The sequence below is a fragment of the Thalassophryne amazonica genome, chromosome 6, assembly GCF_902500255.1.
Source record: "Thalassophryne amazonica chromosome 6, fThaAma1.1, whole genome shotgun sequence".
Lineage (NCBI taxonomy): Eukaryota > Metazoa > Chordata > Actinopteri > Batrachoidiformes > Batrachoididae > Thalassophryne > Thalassophryne amazonica.
The window spans coordinates 75,936,313-75,955,124 of NC_047108.1; the positions used below are offsets into that span (position 1 = coordinate 75,936,313).

Below are 18,812 nucleotides of genomic sequence, written 5' to 3' on the forward strand. Positions count from 1 at the left end.
TTGATCAATTATTATATCATTTACCAACAGGGACTTAGAAGAGAGAGACCTAATGTTTAATAGACCACATTTAACTGTTTTAGTCTGTGGTGCAGTTGAAGGTGCTATATTATTTTTTCTTTTTGAATTTTTATGCTTAAATAGATTTTTGCTGGTTATTGGTAGTCTGGGAGCAGGCACCGTCTCTACGGGGATGGGGTAATGAGGGGATGGCAGGGGGAGAGAAGCTGCAGAGGGGTGTGTAAGACTACAACTGTGCTTCCTGGTCCCAACCCTGGATAGTCACGGTTTGGAGGATTTAAGAAAATTGGCCAGATTTCTAGAAATGAGAGCTGCTCCATCCAAAGTGGGATGGATGCCGTCTCTCCTAACAAGACCAGGTTTTCCCCAGAAGCTTTGCCAATTATCTATGAAGCCCACCTCATTTTTTCAAAATCACCCCCAACACCACCTGCAAGAAAATGTTTCAATTCTAGAAGCTCTGAAATGCAATCTGGGACTATTCCAGACAATAAACTGCAGTGAGTACAGCATCCATTTAGTGAAGGAAAAAACCCCCCACAACTTTCCTTGTTCAAATTCATTCCAGTAGTATTCTGCTCTTACTAGGATGCAGCAATTTTCTAGTTTGGCAGATAGTTCTGGAGGAAATCACTGAAGAAATTAACACATTAAAAATATGGTTTGACCAAAACAAACTGTCATTAAATAAGACAGGGATGAAGTGGAGGTGTAAGAGTCACTAGGTGTTCACAGGAAACATTTATTTATTTATTTATGTATTTATTTATGTATGTTCATTGTTAGTTGCTTTTATATTTTCTGTTGTGTTTCTATTCAGGTTCTTTTTGCCTCTTTCTCTAAAATTGTATATAATAATCATTAGATTATTAATATATAAACAAAAATAAATTTAAGAAATATTACAATTTGAAAACAAATGCACCCAAACGTGATGAGAGCTGCAATTGCTTAATGCTAAGTTTTAACATTGAAAATGCCATAGACATGCTAACGCGTTAGCGTCGCTCCTGTTTTTAAGTTATAAAATACATCTATCAACTGTTTCAGAAGACCATAACAGGTCGGTTTAACATAAAAAAGGTAAATAATACTCACAGAAGTATGCTCTTTAGGGTTTTAGCGGGGGAAAATTAAGCGAAAGAAAGAAAGAATAAACGAAGCAATAGGTCGAAGCATTGCTTCAATCTGCGAACCACTGCTTCGATTGGTTCACGGTTCAAAGCAAAGCCGTGCTGCAGAAAAGTTGATTACAGGCGCACATGACGTGAAATATATATATATATATATATATATATATATATATATATATATATATATATATATATATATATATATATATATATATATATATATATATATATATATATATATAAACATTACACTGAAGCCAAGAGTAACGAGGCTGTTTGTTTTAAAAATGTAAGGAATAGAAAGTACAGATACTTGTGTGAAAATGTAATGAGTAGAAGTCAGACGTAGGCAGAAAAATAAGTAATGGCGTGTAGAAGTTGTCTTTTGGCGAAAAGACGAGCCAAAACTTCTCACATTAAGACTCTTTTAGTCGCGTTTATTAACAGACTACAAACATGGGGCCGCGTGTTTTTTACAGACTACAAACATGGCGCCGCGCGCCAACAGAAAAGCTGGAAACAGAACGTGTCACCCGAACTCTTAAAGGGACCGCTACTATTACATGAATCACAATATAGCACATAACAGAACACTTATAAGAAAGTGAATTATGCTGTCAGTGTTGAGAGCACTACACATGCCCCCCCAGAATTCACTTTAACAGGATACCTGAAAAAAAGAAAAAAAAATGTATCAACGGTGTGGGGGGCGAATCAAACGTCCAGTGCAGCTCCGCCGTATGGAAGAAGGTGGAACCGCCCCCTCAGTGGCTGTCTGCAGGGCTCCCCTGCGGCATGGTCGAGGGGCCGGAGGAACAGGAAAAGGGGGCCTAGTCAGAGGCCGTCCTCGTTTTGGGGGTTGCACCAACTCAACTGGCGTGGCCAGATCTAGGTGAGCTGGCTTAAGGCGGTCCACAGATATACACTCCGGTTTGCCCCCAATGTCTACCACAAAGTGCTTGTCCCCAGTTTCCACAACACGGAAAGGGCCCTCGTAAGGTGGACGGAGAGGTCCGCGGTGACCATCTGCTCAAATGAAAACATAGTCAGCAGACTGTAGGCTACTGGGGACGTGAGAGTTCGGCAAACCATGACAGGAAGTAGGAAGTGGAGCAAACAGCCTGGCGTTATCCAACAGGCTGGAGCGCTGGAATGTGGCTGACCAAGGGGTCATGGTGTTAGGGACGAAATCCCTGGGGACCCGTAGTGGCTGACCATAGACCAGCTCTGCGGAGGAGGCCTGAAGGTCTTCCTTCGGTGCTGTCCTGATGCCCAGCATGACCCATGGGAGCTTGTCAGCCCAGGAACTGTCCTTCAGGCTAGCACGCAGGGTGGCTTTCATTGACCTGTGAAAACGTTCGCAGAGGCCATTACTCTGGGGGTGGTAGGGCGTGGTGCGGTGGAGTTTAACTCCCAAGCTTCCTGTGACAGCGTTCCAAAGTTCAGAGGTAAACTGAACGCCCCGGTCCGAGGAAATGTCTGATGGGGTGCCAAAACGGGACACCCAGGTGCCAATAAATGCCCGTGCCACATCAGCCAATGTTATAAATGACAGTGGAACAGCCTCTGCCCACTGTGTGGTCCTGTCGACCATAGTGAGCACATGAGTGTAACCCTGCGAGGGTGGAAGTGGGCCAACTAGGTCGATGTTGACATGGTCGAAACGTTGTTCTGGCACTTGAAACTGTTCCAGTGGCGCTTTGGTGTGGCGGTGTACTTTGGCACATTGGCACTCCACACAGGTGTTCGCCCAGTCCCTCACGTCCTTTTTAAGACCGTGCCACACAAACTTGGCTGCCACCAGCCGTTGTGATGCCTTGGTTCCAGGGTGTGAGAGGCCATGGATGGCGTCAAAAACAGGTCGCCTCCACTTCGCAGGCACAACAGGCCTAGGAGAGCCCATGGAGACGTCGCAAAGCAGAGTGGTGCCAGTGTTGCCGAATGTCACATCCTGCAGCTGCAGCCCAGTAACAGATGAACAGCAAGCCTGCACGTCCGGGTCTGTGGCCTGCTCTGCTGCCATGCTGCTGTAGTCCAGGCCTAGGTGGACCGCCCCCGCAACAGTGCGGGAGAGGCAATCTCTGCTTTCCAGAAAGGTGTGCAATGTCCGTCGTGAACTCTGAAATGTAAGTCAGCTGCCGCTGTTGCCTGCCCGACCATGGCTGAGTGACTTTGGACATGGCGAAAGTCAGAGGCTTGTGGTCCACAAAAACGGTGAACTGGCATCCCTCCAGCAGTGAACGAAAATGTCGGATGGCGAGGTACACCCCAAGTAGCTCCCGATCGAAGGTGCTATACTTCCGTTCACTGGGACGCAACTGCCTGTTGAAAAAGGCAAGAGGCTGCCAGGCATTACCCACCCACTGCTCGTAAACCGCACCGACCGCGTAGTCTGAGGCGTCCGTGGTAAGTGCGATTGGGGCGTAGGAGGCGGGATGGGCCAACATGGCGGCCTTAGCCAGGGCTGTGTTAGCGTCCGCAAAAGCCTTGTCTCTTTCCGGGCTCCAGCCCACAGTGTGCTTAGGCTTGCCGCCTTTCAGAGCCTCATACAAGGGTCGCATGATTTGGGCGGCCCTGGAGAGAAAACGGTGGTAGAAGTTAACCATGCCTAGGAACTCCTGTAAGGCTTTGACAGTGACTGGGCGTGGGAAAGTGGTGATGGCCTCCACTTTTGACGGAAGAGGAACGACCCCGTCCTTTGTGACTCTGTGCCTCAGAAAGTCTATGGTGGACAGGCCGAACTCGCACTTGGCTGAATTGAAGATGAGCCCGTGCTCGGTAAGTCGCTCTAACAGAGTGCGAAGGTGCGAAAGGTGCTCTGAAGGTGATGAACTGGCCACCAGGATGTCATCAAGGTACACAAACACGAAAGGCAGATCCCGTAACACAGAGTCCATGAGCCGCTGGAAAGTTTGAGCAGCATTCTTGAGCCCAAACGGGGTGCGCAGGAACTCAAACAAACCAAATGGCGTGATTACAGCTGTTTTTGGGATGTCGAGAGGGTGTACTGGCACTTGATGGTATCCTCTGATCACTCCACCTTCGAAAAAATGACCTTACCAGCCAGGTGCGCTGAAAAATCCTGGATGTGCGGCATCGGGTAGCGGTCAGGCGTTGTCACGTCGTTGAGCCGTCGGTAGTCCCTGCAAGGATGCCAGCCCCCCCCGGCTTGGGGACGAGGTCTAGGGGGGAGGCCCAAGGACTGTTGGAGCAACGAACAATCCCCAGGCACTCCATGGACTCGAACTCTGCCTTGGCCACGGCAAGCTTCTTTGGCTCGAGGCGTCGAGCGCGGGCGTATACAGGCGGGCCAGTGGTGTCAATGTGATGCTCGATATGTGCTTGGCTGTGGAAGAGGAGAAGGTGGGCTGCGTGAGTGCTGGGAACTCGGCGAACAGACACTGGAAACTGTCCGTGACAGACAGCAGGCTGGAGAGGTGCAGTGCATCAGAGTCGCTGAGCGCGCATGCATACGAACAGAAAGTGACGGCATCGATCAAGCGCTGATTTTTAACATCCATCAACAGTCCATATGCACACAAAAAATCTGACCCTAAGAGGGGAACGGCTACTTTGGCAGTCACAAAGTCCCAGCCAAAGCGTTGGCCCCCAAAACACAGTTCAACATGCCTCGTGCCGTACGTACGGATGGGGCTACCATTGGCGGCTTCCATGGGGGGGCCGTGGGTGTCAGCTACCACGTCCACCTGTGAAGCAGGCAGTAGTCTCCGCTGTGCCCCTGTGTCGCAGAGGAAGCGTCGGCCGGAGACGGAGTCATGGATGAAGAGCAGCCTGCCGGCATGGCCGACACTCACGGCCACTAGTGAGTGCCGGCCTTGGTGTTTCCCACTCCACTGAAGCTGCATGGAGAGCGGCATCGTTTGGCCTTGGGGCCAAACGTTTGGCATGGTAGAAGCACACAACTGAAGACTGCTGCCGATGCGGGGCTGCTGCTGCGATGAGCATATGATCATCCGGTACCTCTGATACAGCACCAGCAGGGAGGAGGGCGGCTACACAGGGCTGCTGACTCGCCAGGAAACACTTGTCAGCCTCAGCAGCCAGTGCTCTGCAATTAGTGCTGGCAGTGTTGGCCAAAGCAGCTCTCACATGAGCAGGCAGTTGGCGTAGGAAAAGGTGGAGGAAAAGGAAATCTGGCTTGTTGTCACCAAGCAGGTCGAGCATTCTGTCCATTAGCTCTGAGGGCTTGCTGTCACCGAGCCGTTGAAGAGAGAAAAGCCTATTGGCCCTCTCAGCGTCAGACAGTTCGAATGTTTGAAGTAAGTATTCCTTCAGAGTTTCATACTTTTCCGTCAGAGGAGGACGTTTAAGAAGGCTTACCACTCTCAATGCCGTAGAACTTCCGAGGGCAGATACCACGTAGTAGTATTTAGTTTCGTCAGTGGTTATCTGATGCAGGACAAACTGTGCCTCGGTCTGAGAGAACCAGCCTGAAGCAGAAGATTCCCAGAATTCAGGGAGCTTGAGAGACACAGCGTTGGCGGTCATGGCGATCTGGACATGTCCAGTAAACAAACGTCGGGGTCACCAGTGTAGAAGTTGTCTTTTGGCGAAAAGACAAGCCGAAACTTCTCACATTAAGACTCTTTTAGTCGCGTTTATTAACAGACTACAAACATGGTGCCGCGCGCCAACAGAAAAGCCGGAAACAGAACGCGTCACCTGAACTCTTAAAGGGACCGCTACTATTACATGAATCACAACATAGCACATTACAGAACACTTATAAGAAGTGAATTATGCCGTGCATTGAAATAAATGCAGTCAGATCTTTGGACCAAAAAATGACTTATATTTACACATAAGATCCTTCTGAACGTAGTAAAGTAAATCTGCAAGCCCAGATCTGTCATTCAATGGAGAAATCTTCATTTGAAAATGACAAATTTACAGCTAACATTTAGCCCTCCGCAAATTGTCCCTCTCATCATGGATGCTGCCGAGACGTCAGGGACAAGACCCTCTCCCAGCATGCATTGCGCACGCCAACTGTAATTTGTGGATTTACATCAGTTTGCATCTGCACCTTTTTCTTGTCTTATACGGAAGGATCTACTTTTTAAAACTTCATATTGTCTTGCAGTACGCTTGGTGAGTACACATTTCTTTTATTTGTGCTTGAAAATTATTTTTGTGGACTTTTTCTTACGCCCGTTTGAGTGGTGTCGCATTGAAAATCTACTGTCTTTCACCTCCGGTGTACCGTCGCGGGCTACGGAGACGAGACCCGCAAAGAATTCAAGTCATTAAAAATATATAAACCTCTCTCAGCGGCCACGGCGCTCTGCAGCTGCGATTACCGAGACGTGCGGTGCTGCAGATTTTGCAGCAAGAAGTCTGTCCTTGCGAGCAACAGGTGTCACCGCGCGCACTGCATTAAAATGGCGAGCGTAGTCTCTGGACTTGTGCCAAGTTGGCTGCAACTCCATTCAGTAGACAGAGAGGTGGTGCTGGCTGCATAGCAGACACGGGGGTGTGAGTGCCGCGGAGGCATTTAACGAGCGCATGCACTCGGTAAGCGTATCGGGGGCAGTGAGAGCGAGGCATCGGGGAATAATGTTGCCCGGATCTGAGCAAGCAGAGCTGTATCTCACATTCATTGCAGCTTACTTTTGGATGTTGAAACCAGGATGTGTATAACGGTAACATTACTAAGAGATAAAATCAATTTCAATGCGGGATCGGACTGAAGGCGGGAGAGCGTCGTCTTGTCACCGACGTCATGGAAATGATCCGGATGCACAGAGGGCTAAATGTTAGCTGCAAATTTGTCATTTTAAATGAATATTTCTCCGCTGAATTACAAATTTAGGCTTACAGATTTACTTTACTGCATTCACAAGGGTCTTATAAATACATATCAGCTATTTCTTTTCTGAAATCTGACCACATTTATTTCAATGCAGGTCTCCTTTAAGTACAGTAACGAAGTATTTGTACTTCGTTACTTGACACCTCTGTATATGGTGTTGTGAAAGTGTCGTGACACGGACCCACAACAGGGGGCGGTAATGAAGGGACAATGGATAAGCCAAAAAGTAACAATTTAATGTTGTGAATCGCACAACGAAGTACAGACAAAAACAATATGGTGGAATGTCAATTATACACAAGGTGACGTGTGGGCAGGCTCGAAGATAGAAGACGTCTGGCGAGAGAAGAGCCGGATCCCACACAGCTTCCACCACCAACGGACCTGAAGAACACCGGAGCCGCCAAGCCCTGCACCCCAGGTGGCCACTGTCTTCAGCAGTCAGACCCGGTACTGCTGGCAGAGAACAGAAACAGTATTGATGAGTGCGAGTTCGCACACTCAGTAATCCCACAGTCTGTGTTCTTTAAGGAGGGAGCACCTCCACCTCCAATCATACACTCGTGCAGCTCCTGTTTAACCACTTATCTGGTTTGGGGTGTGAGGCGAAGCCGTCACAGTCCACACCAAACGCCAATCCCACAGATAAGGACACACCACAGGAAAACCGCTGCAAAGAAGTTCAGATTATTACTAAATGTAAGTCAGCAGAGAAGTTACCTGAATGGTAGTTGATTTCTCGGCGAGGAGGTGGAGTCGCAGTCCGGCCTTTATGGAGATGGTGATGAGTTGACTGAGTGACAGCTGGTGCTGATGAAGAGTGACAGCTGTCACTCCCAGTGGCTCCGGTGCCCTCTCGTGCTTGAAGCCCGCACTCCAAGCAGGGCGCCATCTGGTGGTGGTGGGCCAGCAGTACCTCCTCTTCAGCGGCCCACACAACAGGACCCCCCCCTCAATGGGCGCCTCCTGGCACCCAACCAGGCTTGTCCGGGTGATGCCGGTAGAAGTCGGCCAGGAGGGCCGGGTCCAGGATGAAGCTCCTCTTCACCCAGGAGCGTTCTTCGGGTCCATACCCCTCCCAGTCCACCAAATACTGGAACCCACGGCCCTTTCGACGGACATCCAGGAGCCTGCGCACGGTCCAGGCAGGCTCTCCATCTATGATCCATGCAGGAGGCGGCGCCGGTCCGACGTGTGGTAGGGTTTGATCCATGAGATATGGAACATTGGATGAATCCGCAGTGAAGCTGGTAGCTTCAGCTTCACTGCGGCCGGACTGAGGACTTTGAGTATGGCACAAGGTCCTATGTATCTGTCCTTGAGCTTCTGGGATTCCACCTGCAGGGGGATGTCCTTTGTGGATAGCCAAACCTCCTGCCCGGGCTGGTATGCAGGGGCCGGGGAACGCCGGTGGTCCGCATGGGCCTTAGCCCTCGTCCGGGCTCTGAGCAGGGCAGAGCGGGCGGTATGCCACACCCGACGGCACTTCCTCAGATGGGCCTGGACCAAGGGCACCCCGACCTCTCCCTCCACTAGCGGAAACAATGGGGGCTGGTACCCCAAACACACCTCAAATGGGGAGAGGCCGGTGGCAGATGAAACTTGGCTATTATGAGCGTACTCGATCCAGGCCAGATGGTCACTCCAGGCCGTCGGGTGCGCAGAGGTCACGCAGCGGAGGGCCTGCTCCAGTTCCTGGTTCGTCCGCTCTGCCTGCCCGTTCATCTGGGGGTGGTACCCAGACGAGAGACTGACGGTGGCCCCCAGTTCCCTGCAGAAACTCCTCCAGACCTGGGAGGAGAACTGAGGACCACGATCCGAGACAGTGTCCGATGGAATCCCATGCAGATGCACGACATGGTGGACCAGGAGGTCTGCAGTCTCCTGGGCCGTCGGGAGCTTCGGGAGGCCACGAAGTGGGCCACTATCGTGAGGATGGTAGTCATGCCCTGGGACGGCGGGAGGCCCGTGACAAAGTCCAGGCCGATGTGAGACCAGGGGCGATGAGGCACGGGCAGAGGCTGGAGGAGGCCTTGGGCCTTGTGGTGGTCGGCTTTGCCCCTGGCACAGGTGGTGCAGGCCTGGACATACTCCCGGACGTCGGCTTCCATAGACGCCCACCAGAAGCGCTGCCGGACCACTGCCACGGTCCTTCGCACCCCTGGATGACAGGAGAGCTTGCAACCGTGACAGAAGTCAAGGACCGCAGCCCTGGCCTCTGGTGGGACGTACAATTTGTCCTTCGGACCTGTCCCCGGGTCCGGGCTCCGTGTCAGGGCCTCCCGAACGGTCTTCTCCACGTCCCAGGTGAGGGTGGCCACGACAGTGGACTCGGGGATGATGGTTTCAGGGGGGTCTGACAGCTCGGTCTTGACCTCCTCTTCATGCACCCGGGACAGGGCGTCAGATCGTTGGTTTTTCGTCCCGGGGCGGTAGGTGATCCGGAAGTCAAAACGCCCGAAGAACTGCGACCAGCGGGCTTGCCTGGGGTTCAGACGCCTGGCGGTCCGAATGTACTCCAGGTTCCGATGGTCCGTGAAAACTGTAAATGGTACCGATGCTCCCTCCAACAGGTGTCTCCACTCCTCAAGAGCCTCCTTCACCGCAAGAAGTTCCCGATTGCCGACGTCATAGTTCCTTTCAGCCGGGGTCAACCTGCGGGAAAAGTAGGCACATGGATGGAGAACCTTGTCGGACTCCCCGCTCTGGGATAGCACGGCTCCTATCCCTGAGTCAGAGACGTCCACTTCAACTACAAACTGGCGATTGGGATCGGGCTGCACCAGAACCAGTGCAGTCGAGAACCGGCGTTTCAACTCCCTAAACGTGGCTTCGCACCGATCCGACCAGGTGAAGGGGACCTTAGTGGAGGTCAGGGCTGTCAGGGGGCTAACTACCTGACTGTAGCCCTTGATGAACCTCCGGTAGAAATTTGCAAAACCGAGGAACTGTTGCAGTTTCCTACGGTTTGTTGGTTGGGGCCAATCTCTCACCGCCGCAACCTTGGCCGGATCAGGGGCGATGGAGTTGGAGGAGATTATGAACCCCAGGAAGGACAAAGAAGTGCGGTGGAACTCGCACTTCTCGCCCTTCACAAACAGCCGGTTCTCCAACAACCGCTGTAGGACCTGACATACATGCTTGACATGGGTCTCAGGATCCAGAGAAAAGATGAGTATATCGTCTAGATATACGAAGACAAACTGATGCAGGATGTCCCGCAAGACGTCATTAACCAACGCTTGGAACGTCGCGGGCACATTGGTGAGGCCGAACGGCATGACCAGGTACTCAAAGTGACCTAATGGGGTGTTAAATGCCGTCTTCCACTCGTCTCCCTCCCGGATCCGAACCAGGTGATAAGCATTCCTAAGATCCAATTTTGTGAAAACTTGGGCTCCATGCAAGGGCGTGAACACTGAATCCAACAGAGGTAGCGGGTATCGGTTGCGAACCGTGATCTTGTTCAGCCCTCTGTAATCAATGCATGGACGGAGTCCGCCGTCCTTCTTGCCCACAAAAAAGAAACCAGCACCCATCAGGGAGGTGGAGTTCCGGATCAACCCGGCAGCTAACGAGTCCCGGATGTAGGTCTCCATTGATTCGCGTTCCGGACGTGAGAGGTTGTACAGCCTGCTGGACGGGTACTCAGCGCCCGGTATCAAATCAATGGCACAATCGTACGGATGGTGTGGGGGCAGCGTGAGTGCCAGATCCTTGCTGAAGACGTCAGCAAGGTCATGGTACTCAGCTGGCACCACCGCCAGATTGGGGGGGACTAATGCCTTCTCCTTAGCTGTCACACCGGGTGGAACCGAGGATCCTAAACACTCCCAGTGGCAGGTTTCGCTCCACTGAACCACAACCCCCAGACGGCCAGTCAATCCGGGGATTGTGTTTTAACACCCATGGAAAACCCAAAATCACTCGGGAGGTAGAAGGTGTTATATAAAACACAATCTCCTCCCTGTGATTCCCAGACACCACCAATGTCACTGGCTGTGTCTGGTGTGTGATTAGTGGAAGAAGGGTGCCATTCAGTGCCCGCACCGACAATGGTGATGGTAAGGCCACTAGAGGGAGCCCAACCTCCTTTGCCCATCTGCTATCCAGCAGATTCTCCTCTGACCCCGTGTCCACCAGTGCTGGGGCGTGAAGGGTTAGATCCCCACTCAGGATCGTGACTGGGATTCGTGCAGATCTTCGGGGTTTCCCCGCGTGGGTGTTGTGACCCACCCTTAGCCCAGTCTCTAAGGACGAGTGCTGCTGTTTTGACCGTTTGGGGCATTCTCTCTGTGTGTGCTCGGTTGAGCTGCAGAGAAAACACTCTCCACGGATCAGCCTCCTTTGTCTCTGATCTGATTGCTTTTTGGCCCTGCTCGTTTCCATAGCAACATCAGCAGGGGGAGCTGTCGTCACGTGGAGAGCCCTGGCTGTGGAGCGTGGGGAAGTCGGCTCCCTTTTGGACCCGGGAGGAAGAGGGACGGCTTGTGCCTGACCACGCCCTTCGTCTCGCTCCCGTCGGTGTTCTGTTAATCGGTTGTCTAACCGTATAACCAGTTCGATAAGCCCGTCTAACAGTTACTTCATTAGTTAGTTTATACAGTTATATTTTACAGTTACTTTATACAGTTACTTCATTAATTAGTTTATACAGTTATATTTTACAGTTACTTCATACAGTTACTTCATTAGTTAGTTTATACAGTTATATTTTAGTTACTTTATACAGTTATATTTTACAGTTACTTTATACAGTTACTTCATTAATTAGTTTATACAGTTATATTTTACAGTTACTTCATACAGTTACTTCATTAGTTAGTTTATACAGTTATATTTTAGTTACTTTATACAGTTATATTTTACAGTTACTTTATACAGTTACTTCATTAGCTAGTTTGTACAGTTATATTTTACAGTTACTTTATACAGTTACTTCATTAGCAGTTGCGGACAAATTGTCAGAAGCTGCTGAATGTAATTAATAAAGTACCTCATAATAAGATTGAGTACTCAGAAAAGAACTATTAGTTACTTTGCTGATTGCTCAATCTTAAGAGTAACCAAGTTAGATTACTAGTTACCTTATTAGTTACATTACTTATTAGTTGCAAGTTTTCAGCAAAAATATATTCTTAAGCAGGAAAGTAGTAAAATTCAATGGGCAAATGAATATTTGCTGATGTGGAAAGTGTTCGTTAAAGCTACAGTGTGTATGATGGTGTGATCACAACATTGTTTCTCCTCACAGTTTGCCTTTTTGATCAAGGAGATTCATGCTCCCTTGGCTTCTTTTGGGATGAGCACTGTGGGATCTTACATTTCACAAAAAATGAGGGATCTCAAACTTGTTAGGGGAGGTGATGGTCTAGTGGTTACCCATTGGGCTTCAGATCAGAAGATCCTCAGTTCAAAATCCAACTAAATTGAAAAATCACGAAGGGCCCAGGGGCAAGGGCCTTAATCCCCTAGTTGCTCCTGGTGTGTAGTGAGCACCTTGCATGGCAGCACCCTGACATCGGTGTGTGTGTCTGTGTGAATGTGAGGCATAATTGTAAAGTGCTCAGAGCTTCTGATGCAGATGGAAAAGTGCTTTATAGAGTCAATTTGTTAACATGTACTCGTAACCCGTGTACAGGGGAGCAACCAATGATTTTTTTTAAATTTTTTTTCCCATTTTTCTGGCCATGCTGCAAAATGCGAAAGACAATGTTTGTGTTTTTTGGGCTACTGTATCAACATAACTGTGCAACATGGCAGCCTCTATGAGGCGAGCTACTCCCATGTCGACCTGACTTCATCAAAGCTTATGAACATGCATCAGTTTTTTTGTTTCAGGTAAATTACACACTTCAGAATAGACTGTTATGAACGCTATATTCCATTTCTGCTAATAAATGACCTTAAATCATACACACTGTGACTTTTAAGCAAATATCTGATCAACATTTAGGCATGTAGACATCATCAGCAGGATCTGCTGAAGTACAAATGGAGCATGAAAATGGAGAAGAAAGCCTCTGTTTGTGTGTGTGTGTGTGTGTGTGTGTGTGTGTGTGTGTGTGTGTGTGTGTGTGTGTGTGTGTGTGTGTGTGTGTGTGTGTGTGTGTGTGTGTGTGTGTGTGTGGGGTGAATGCAGCGTGGTTGATGGTGCTACACAGGCTGGTTTGAGTAATTCACAAACTGCTGATCTACTGGGGTTTTTACACATCTGAGTGAAAAAATAGTCAGGAAAAAGAAGAAACTGAACCCAGCTGATGCTTTTGGTGCATATCTAATCAGTGGATCATCAGCTGCACAGTCCTGTAGCTTGTGAAAAGACTGACGATCATTTCTTAAAACTTAGTAGTTGTCCCATAATGTGTAATCTTTGTCTCAGTTTGACAGTTGCCACATTGTAATCTTGCATAAATGTGTCTTGCTGCAGGTCCAGTGCTGTATGACTTGTATGCTATATGTAATCACTCTGGGACGGTGAACATGGGTCACTACACCGCCTGCTGCTCAGATGAAAATGGTTGGTGCTATTACAATGACTCCAGGTGAGCCTTGGCCTCCCGTGGAGTCACGTCACTGCTCAGTGACCTCTACTAAATACTTTTTGTAGCGACAGAGCACATTTACTCTGGGAAATCTGCAGTTTGTTGTGGAGTTGTTACCCACAATCCCTCTTTTCTGTCCATCTGCAGTGTGATTTCAGTCTCTGAGAACCAGCTTCAGACCAGTCAAGCCTACGTTCTGTTCTACCAGCGCAGCAACAGCACAGCCGCCGTCAGGAAATAGACCTCAGACTGGCTGCGGCAGTGAAGCCAATCTCTGCAAAGTTACCTCCAGTGTCCATAGAAACAAACGGAAGCAGCAGCAGCAGCAGCGCTGTAAGTCAGGCATGTGTGAATGTGTCTGTTCCAATGATCAGGTGTTGCTCACAGATAGTTGATACCATGGAGGGAACGTCAGTGGAGCTTCTGGAGGTAATGTGGCTTCCTGTGACATAACCATCCCGGAAGTTCGACTGATATGAAGACGCTCTCTTCTTCATGTTGTGTACTCTGCTTTTGGAGCTTTATGCTGAGATTTTAACGTAATTGTTTTGACATCTGTCGTGCTGAAGCTGTAACTCTAATTTTTAGTTACATTTTAAAGTTATAGTTTTGTTTAAATATATATATACAGTAATATCTGTAGTATTTCTCATGTTAATTTCTCTCCCTGTGTACAGCTTGTCTGATGCTGGATTCTTGAAAATACTCAAAGTGGCAATAATTTCACAATGAATACATTATTTTTATGCTTTTTAAAAACATTTGTGTTTACTGATGTAGTATTTTGAAATGCTTATTTTGTATGAGATTAAAAAAGTGAATCAACTGATGTTTGACATAGTCAATAAAAGACAGAAAATTGCTTGTAATGTTGACTTTTTGATTCCATGTATCACATGACAGATTGTGCACAGTGGGTCCCAATTTAGGAGAATATCAGATTCTTGGCACTTTAGTAATGACAGCTGCTCTAGTTTCTACTGTTTCTTGACACCGATATAAAAACTAAAGTCTTTAATGAAGCATTTTCTCTTTTTTTTTTTTTATTTAAAGTTTAAGTTAGGTGTTGAAATTTTTAAACCCATGTTTATTTCCATTGAGATACACCATTAGAATTAATTTTACAATGACTATTTAAACACACACAAGTAACAACAAATATTGGCAAAACACATACATTTATAATGAAGTACTTCATTTTGCTGGTGTATAAACATTATATGGGATATCATGCTTTTATGGTAACTAAAAAAATATCAAATGTACAATGTGGATGTATAAATACATTGAATTGAACTGAAATGATGTGTAGTGAGACTATCCAAAACTGTTAATACAGGTGTCACACTGGTGTTTCAAATAAACTGAGCTACACACAAATGACTGCAAATAATCTCAAGTTTATACACCCAATAAAGCATTGATGCAGAGACAATTTAAAATAATTTTTTGGAGATGGCAAAATGTGAGAGCACAATTTTTAATAACCCATTAGCCTCACTCCCTGCAGTGATATCTTCAAAATGCGAGAGAGCAATTTCAGTCTTACTTTGTGGACTGTTTTCTTATAACACAATGCATCTCAAGGTTGTAAGGGCTAATGTCAAATTAGAGACCATTGAAACACAATGATCATATTTAGTTGCTATATGATACTGAAATGTGGTTTTCTGTTGTACTGTGGTTGGCAAATGTGTCAGACCTCTAACTTTGAGTAAAGAAAAGTTAGATAAGGGCAATGAGTCATTGCCTTGGTTATTTCATTAATGCTGAAGAAGTGATTTTGTGTGTGTGTGTGTGTGTGAGAGAGAGAGAGAGAGAAATTATCCTACTCAACATTAGTTTGCACAAAAACATGAATTATGAGTGATAATTCATGTTTCAGTAACTAACAGAAAAGGTAAGAAAAATTACTTGAGACAATCCTTTAATGGTCAACAACATACTAAAAGTCTTTGTGTCCTTGAGCTTTTGTCATTATGATTTCATGACCCCATGGTAATGGCTGCTGCCATTGTGGCAGAACTTAATTAAAACAGAAATTAATTAATTATTTTTTTTCCAGATACTGAAGAAGCTCCTGTCTTGTGTAAGAGAGAGTGAAGCTGAACATATTTGGTGCTACTTGGATATGATGTGTTTGATTTCCAGATTGTTGATTTTGCCTTTGGAGAGTTATTTGATGAATGTGATGTTTCATCAGCAACTGAAATTCCACAAAATCATAACCTATTATGACAGAGATCTGATACTATTGTATGTTTGAACCAAATAAAAATTCAAATTAAAATGTATTAACTTAAAGAGGTGAAGAAGAGAGTGCAGGCAGGGTGGAGTGGGTGGAGGAAGGTGGCAGGAGTGATTTGTGACCGAAGAATATCAGCAAGAGTGAAGGGAAAAGTTTACAAGACAATAGTGAGACCACCTATGTTGTATGGTTTAGAGACGGTGGCACTAACAAAAAGACAGGTGGCAGAGCTGGAGGTGGCAGAGCTGAAGATGATGAGATTCTCTTTGGGAGTGACAAGAATGGACAAGATTAGGAATGAACATATCAGAGGGACATCTCAGGTGGGACGGTTTGGAGACAAAGTCAGAGAGGCGAGATTGAGATGGTTTGGACATGTGCAGAGGAGGGACCCAGTGTATATAGGGAGAAGGATGCTGAGGATGGAGCCACCAGGCAGGAGGAGAAGAGGGAGGCCAAAGAGGAGGTTCATGGATGTGCTGAGGGAGGACATGCAGGTGGATGGTGTGACAGAGAGGAAGATACAGAGGACAGAGTGAGATGGAAACGATTGATCTGCTGTGGTGACCCCTAACGGGAACAGCCAAAAGACAAAGAAGAAGATGATAGCGGCAATTCACAATAAAATCACCTCAAGGCGTTTCACGCAACATAACATGGAAAACACAACAAAAGAATTGAAAGATTAAAACATGATTTAAAAAAGCAACCCATAAAAAGTGCAAATAATAAAAACATAAACATATAATAACATACATAAAATACTTTGAGCTGAAGGTTGAATTATGTAACGTGTGTGTGTGTGTGTGTGTGTGTTAGGGCCAGTGAGAAGAATCCATACAGTAATTATCAGCTTTTTACAAATTTCCTATTCTTTTGCATATTTTCAGTGGTCTGCTGTATAAAAAAAGAAAAAAAAAGCTTGACAAACAAATGTAAAGATGTCTGTCATTCGTTCATTCATTTTCTGATGATTACCGGGTTGTGGCAGCAGATGAAGCAGCTCAGTCCACACTTCCCTATCCTCAACTAAGTCCTTGAACTTAATGTAACCACTAGGTGACTCAGTCATATAACTGACTTGAGGCATGCTGGGAACTAATGTGTACATATACCACTAGGATGTTACCAGATTACACTGTATATCAGTATACACCAAGGCATTTCTGACTTCATGGCTGGATTGATGCTGAAGGCATTATTATTTTTATTATTATTATTATTATTAATAGCCAACGGAAGTACAGCTACTTTAAGCACCGGTCCCAAGTCTGGGTAAATGAAAGAGGGTAGAAGCTGGAAACAGTAAATTTTGGCAAACCTCAGCCACTTTGGGTGCATAAGCCAGCGGATTCGGAGTGTTGTGGTTCCATGCCTGGAAAAATGATTAAGGTTGCTTCAAGAAGGGCATCTGCTGTAAATTTTGTCTTTCATTAAAAAAATCTCCTTTAACAGTGGAATATCCGGATAAAATGCTGAAACCGACTTCTTCTGAAACTTCTCTGTTCTCTCACGACGTCCTGGATCAATAGAACCTGAAATGTGGAGGTTTTCAGCTTGAACAGGCTGATGACGGCGGCTGGGAGCGCTGAGCGACGTCTCGCACCGTGGGAAGTCCTTAAAGCGACAGAATCACCTCAAAATCTCTCATCAGCCGTTAAAATTTTCACTGAAAACCAGCTTAATTTTTCGAACCGTGTCCACTTCGATGTGTCTCACAGGTTTAGAAAAAATTTTGATCAAACAACGCGCCAGTCTCTCAGCAACTTCTCAGACAAAGGAATTCCGACGAGGGGCTGGACGACTCCTCCCACAAGGAGTGCTCACAGGCGAATGACGTCACCGACAGGCGTGGAAGAACTCACGCATGCGCACGAGGGTTCAAGCATGTCTGACATAAAAACATATGAATGAAATCCATATAGTTTTTGAAAAAATTAAAAGGACCGCTACTTTATTGACAGCCCTCGTATACATACATATACGAGGTCTGTTAGAAAACTATCCAACCTTTTTATTTTTTGCAAAAACTATATGGATTTGAATCATGTGCACTGGCATCAGCCTAGCTCGAACCTTTGTGCGCATGCATGAGTTTTTTCACGCCTGTTGGTTGCGTCATTCGCCTGTGAGCACGCCTTGTGGGAGGAGTGGTTCAGCCTCTTCAGCGGATTTTCATTGTCTGGAAATTGGCTGATCAACTGCCGCTTTACTGCATCAAATTTTTCCAGAAACTGTGAGAGACAGCCAGGTGGAAACCATTCGGAAGATTCAGACGGCTTTCAGGGATGATTCTATGGGGATCATACAGATTAAGGAGTGTTACAACCGGTTTAAAGACGGCGCACAATGGCAGAGGGCGCGCCGCACTCCGAGTGGCGATCGACAGGCTGAAACGACCAGATCATTTCCAAAGTGAAGGCTGTGTTGATCCGGGACATCGTCTGACTACTACAGAAATGGTAGAAGATGTGGACATAGCACTTTTTCGGCACATTCCACTGTTACAGTACATTTTGTCATGGAAAGAGGAGCGGAGAAATTCGCCACGGAGCCGCTAATGGCGCAGGACAAAAGCAATTCCATGTTGGTCTCACAGGACATGTTCTAACATGCCCAGCTCTTTCACCATTCGGAAGATTCAGGCGGCTTTCGACGGCTTTTCAGTCGTGTGACTATCCGAGAAATTGTGGACGAGCTGGACATGCCACAACATGTCCTGTGAGGCTTCATCACGGCGTTGCTTTTTGTTGTGCGCCATGCGCCTCCGTCCCAACGCGCGAATTCCTCTGCACATCTTTTCATGCTGAAAAAGTGCTGATGTCCAACTGTTCTGCCATTTCTCTTGTAGTCAGACCACGTCCCGGATCAACAAAGCATTCACTTTGGAAATGAACGGCACATTCCACTGTTACAGGAGTTTTTTGTCATGAAAAGACGTGCGGAGGAATTCGCGCATCAGGACGGAGGCGCATGGCGCACAACAACAAGCAATGCCGTGATGAAGCCTCACAGGACATGTTGTGGCATGT

At 47.1% G+C, this 18,812-nt stretch overlaps 1 protein-coding gene across 1 annotated transcript in view; it reads left to right on the forward strand.

Moving 5' to 3' along the window:
• usp21 (ubiquitin specific peptidase 21) overlaps nucleotides 1–14,398 on the forward strand; it is a 29,745-nt gene extending 15,347 nt beyond the window's left edge. Inside the window, 2 exon segments of the mRNA XM_034171493.1 lie at nucleotides 13,418–13,532; nucleotides 13,680–14,398. Coding sequence (XP_034027384.1) covers nucleotides 13,418–13,532; nucleotides 13,680–13,773 — 209 coding nt within the window. The 3' untranslated portion in view covers nucleotides 13,774–14,398.
• Nucleotides 14,399–18,812: the final 4,414 nt, after the last annotated feature.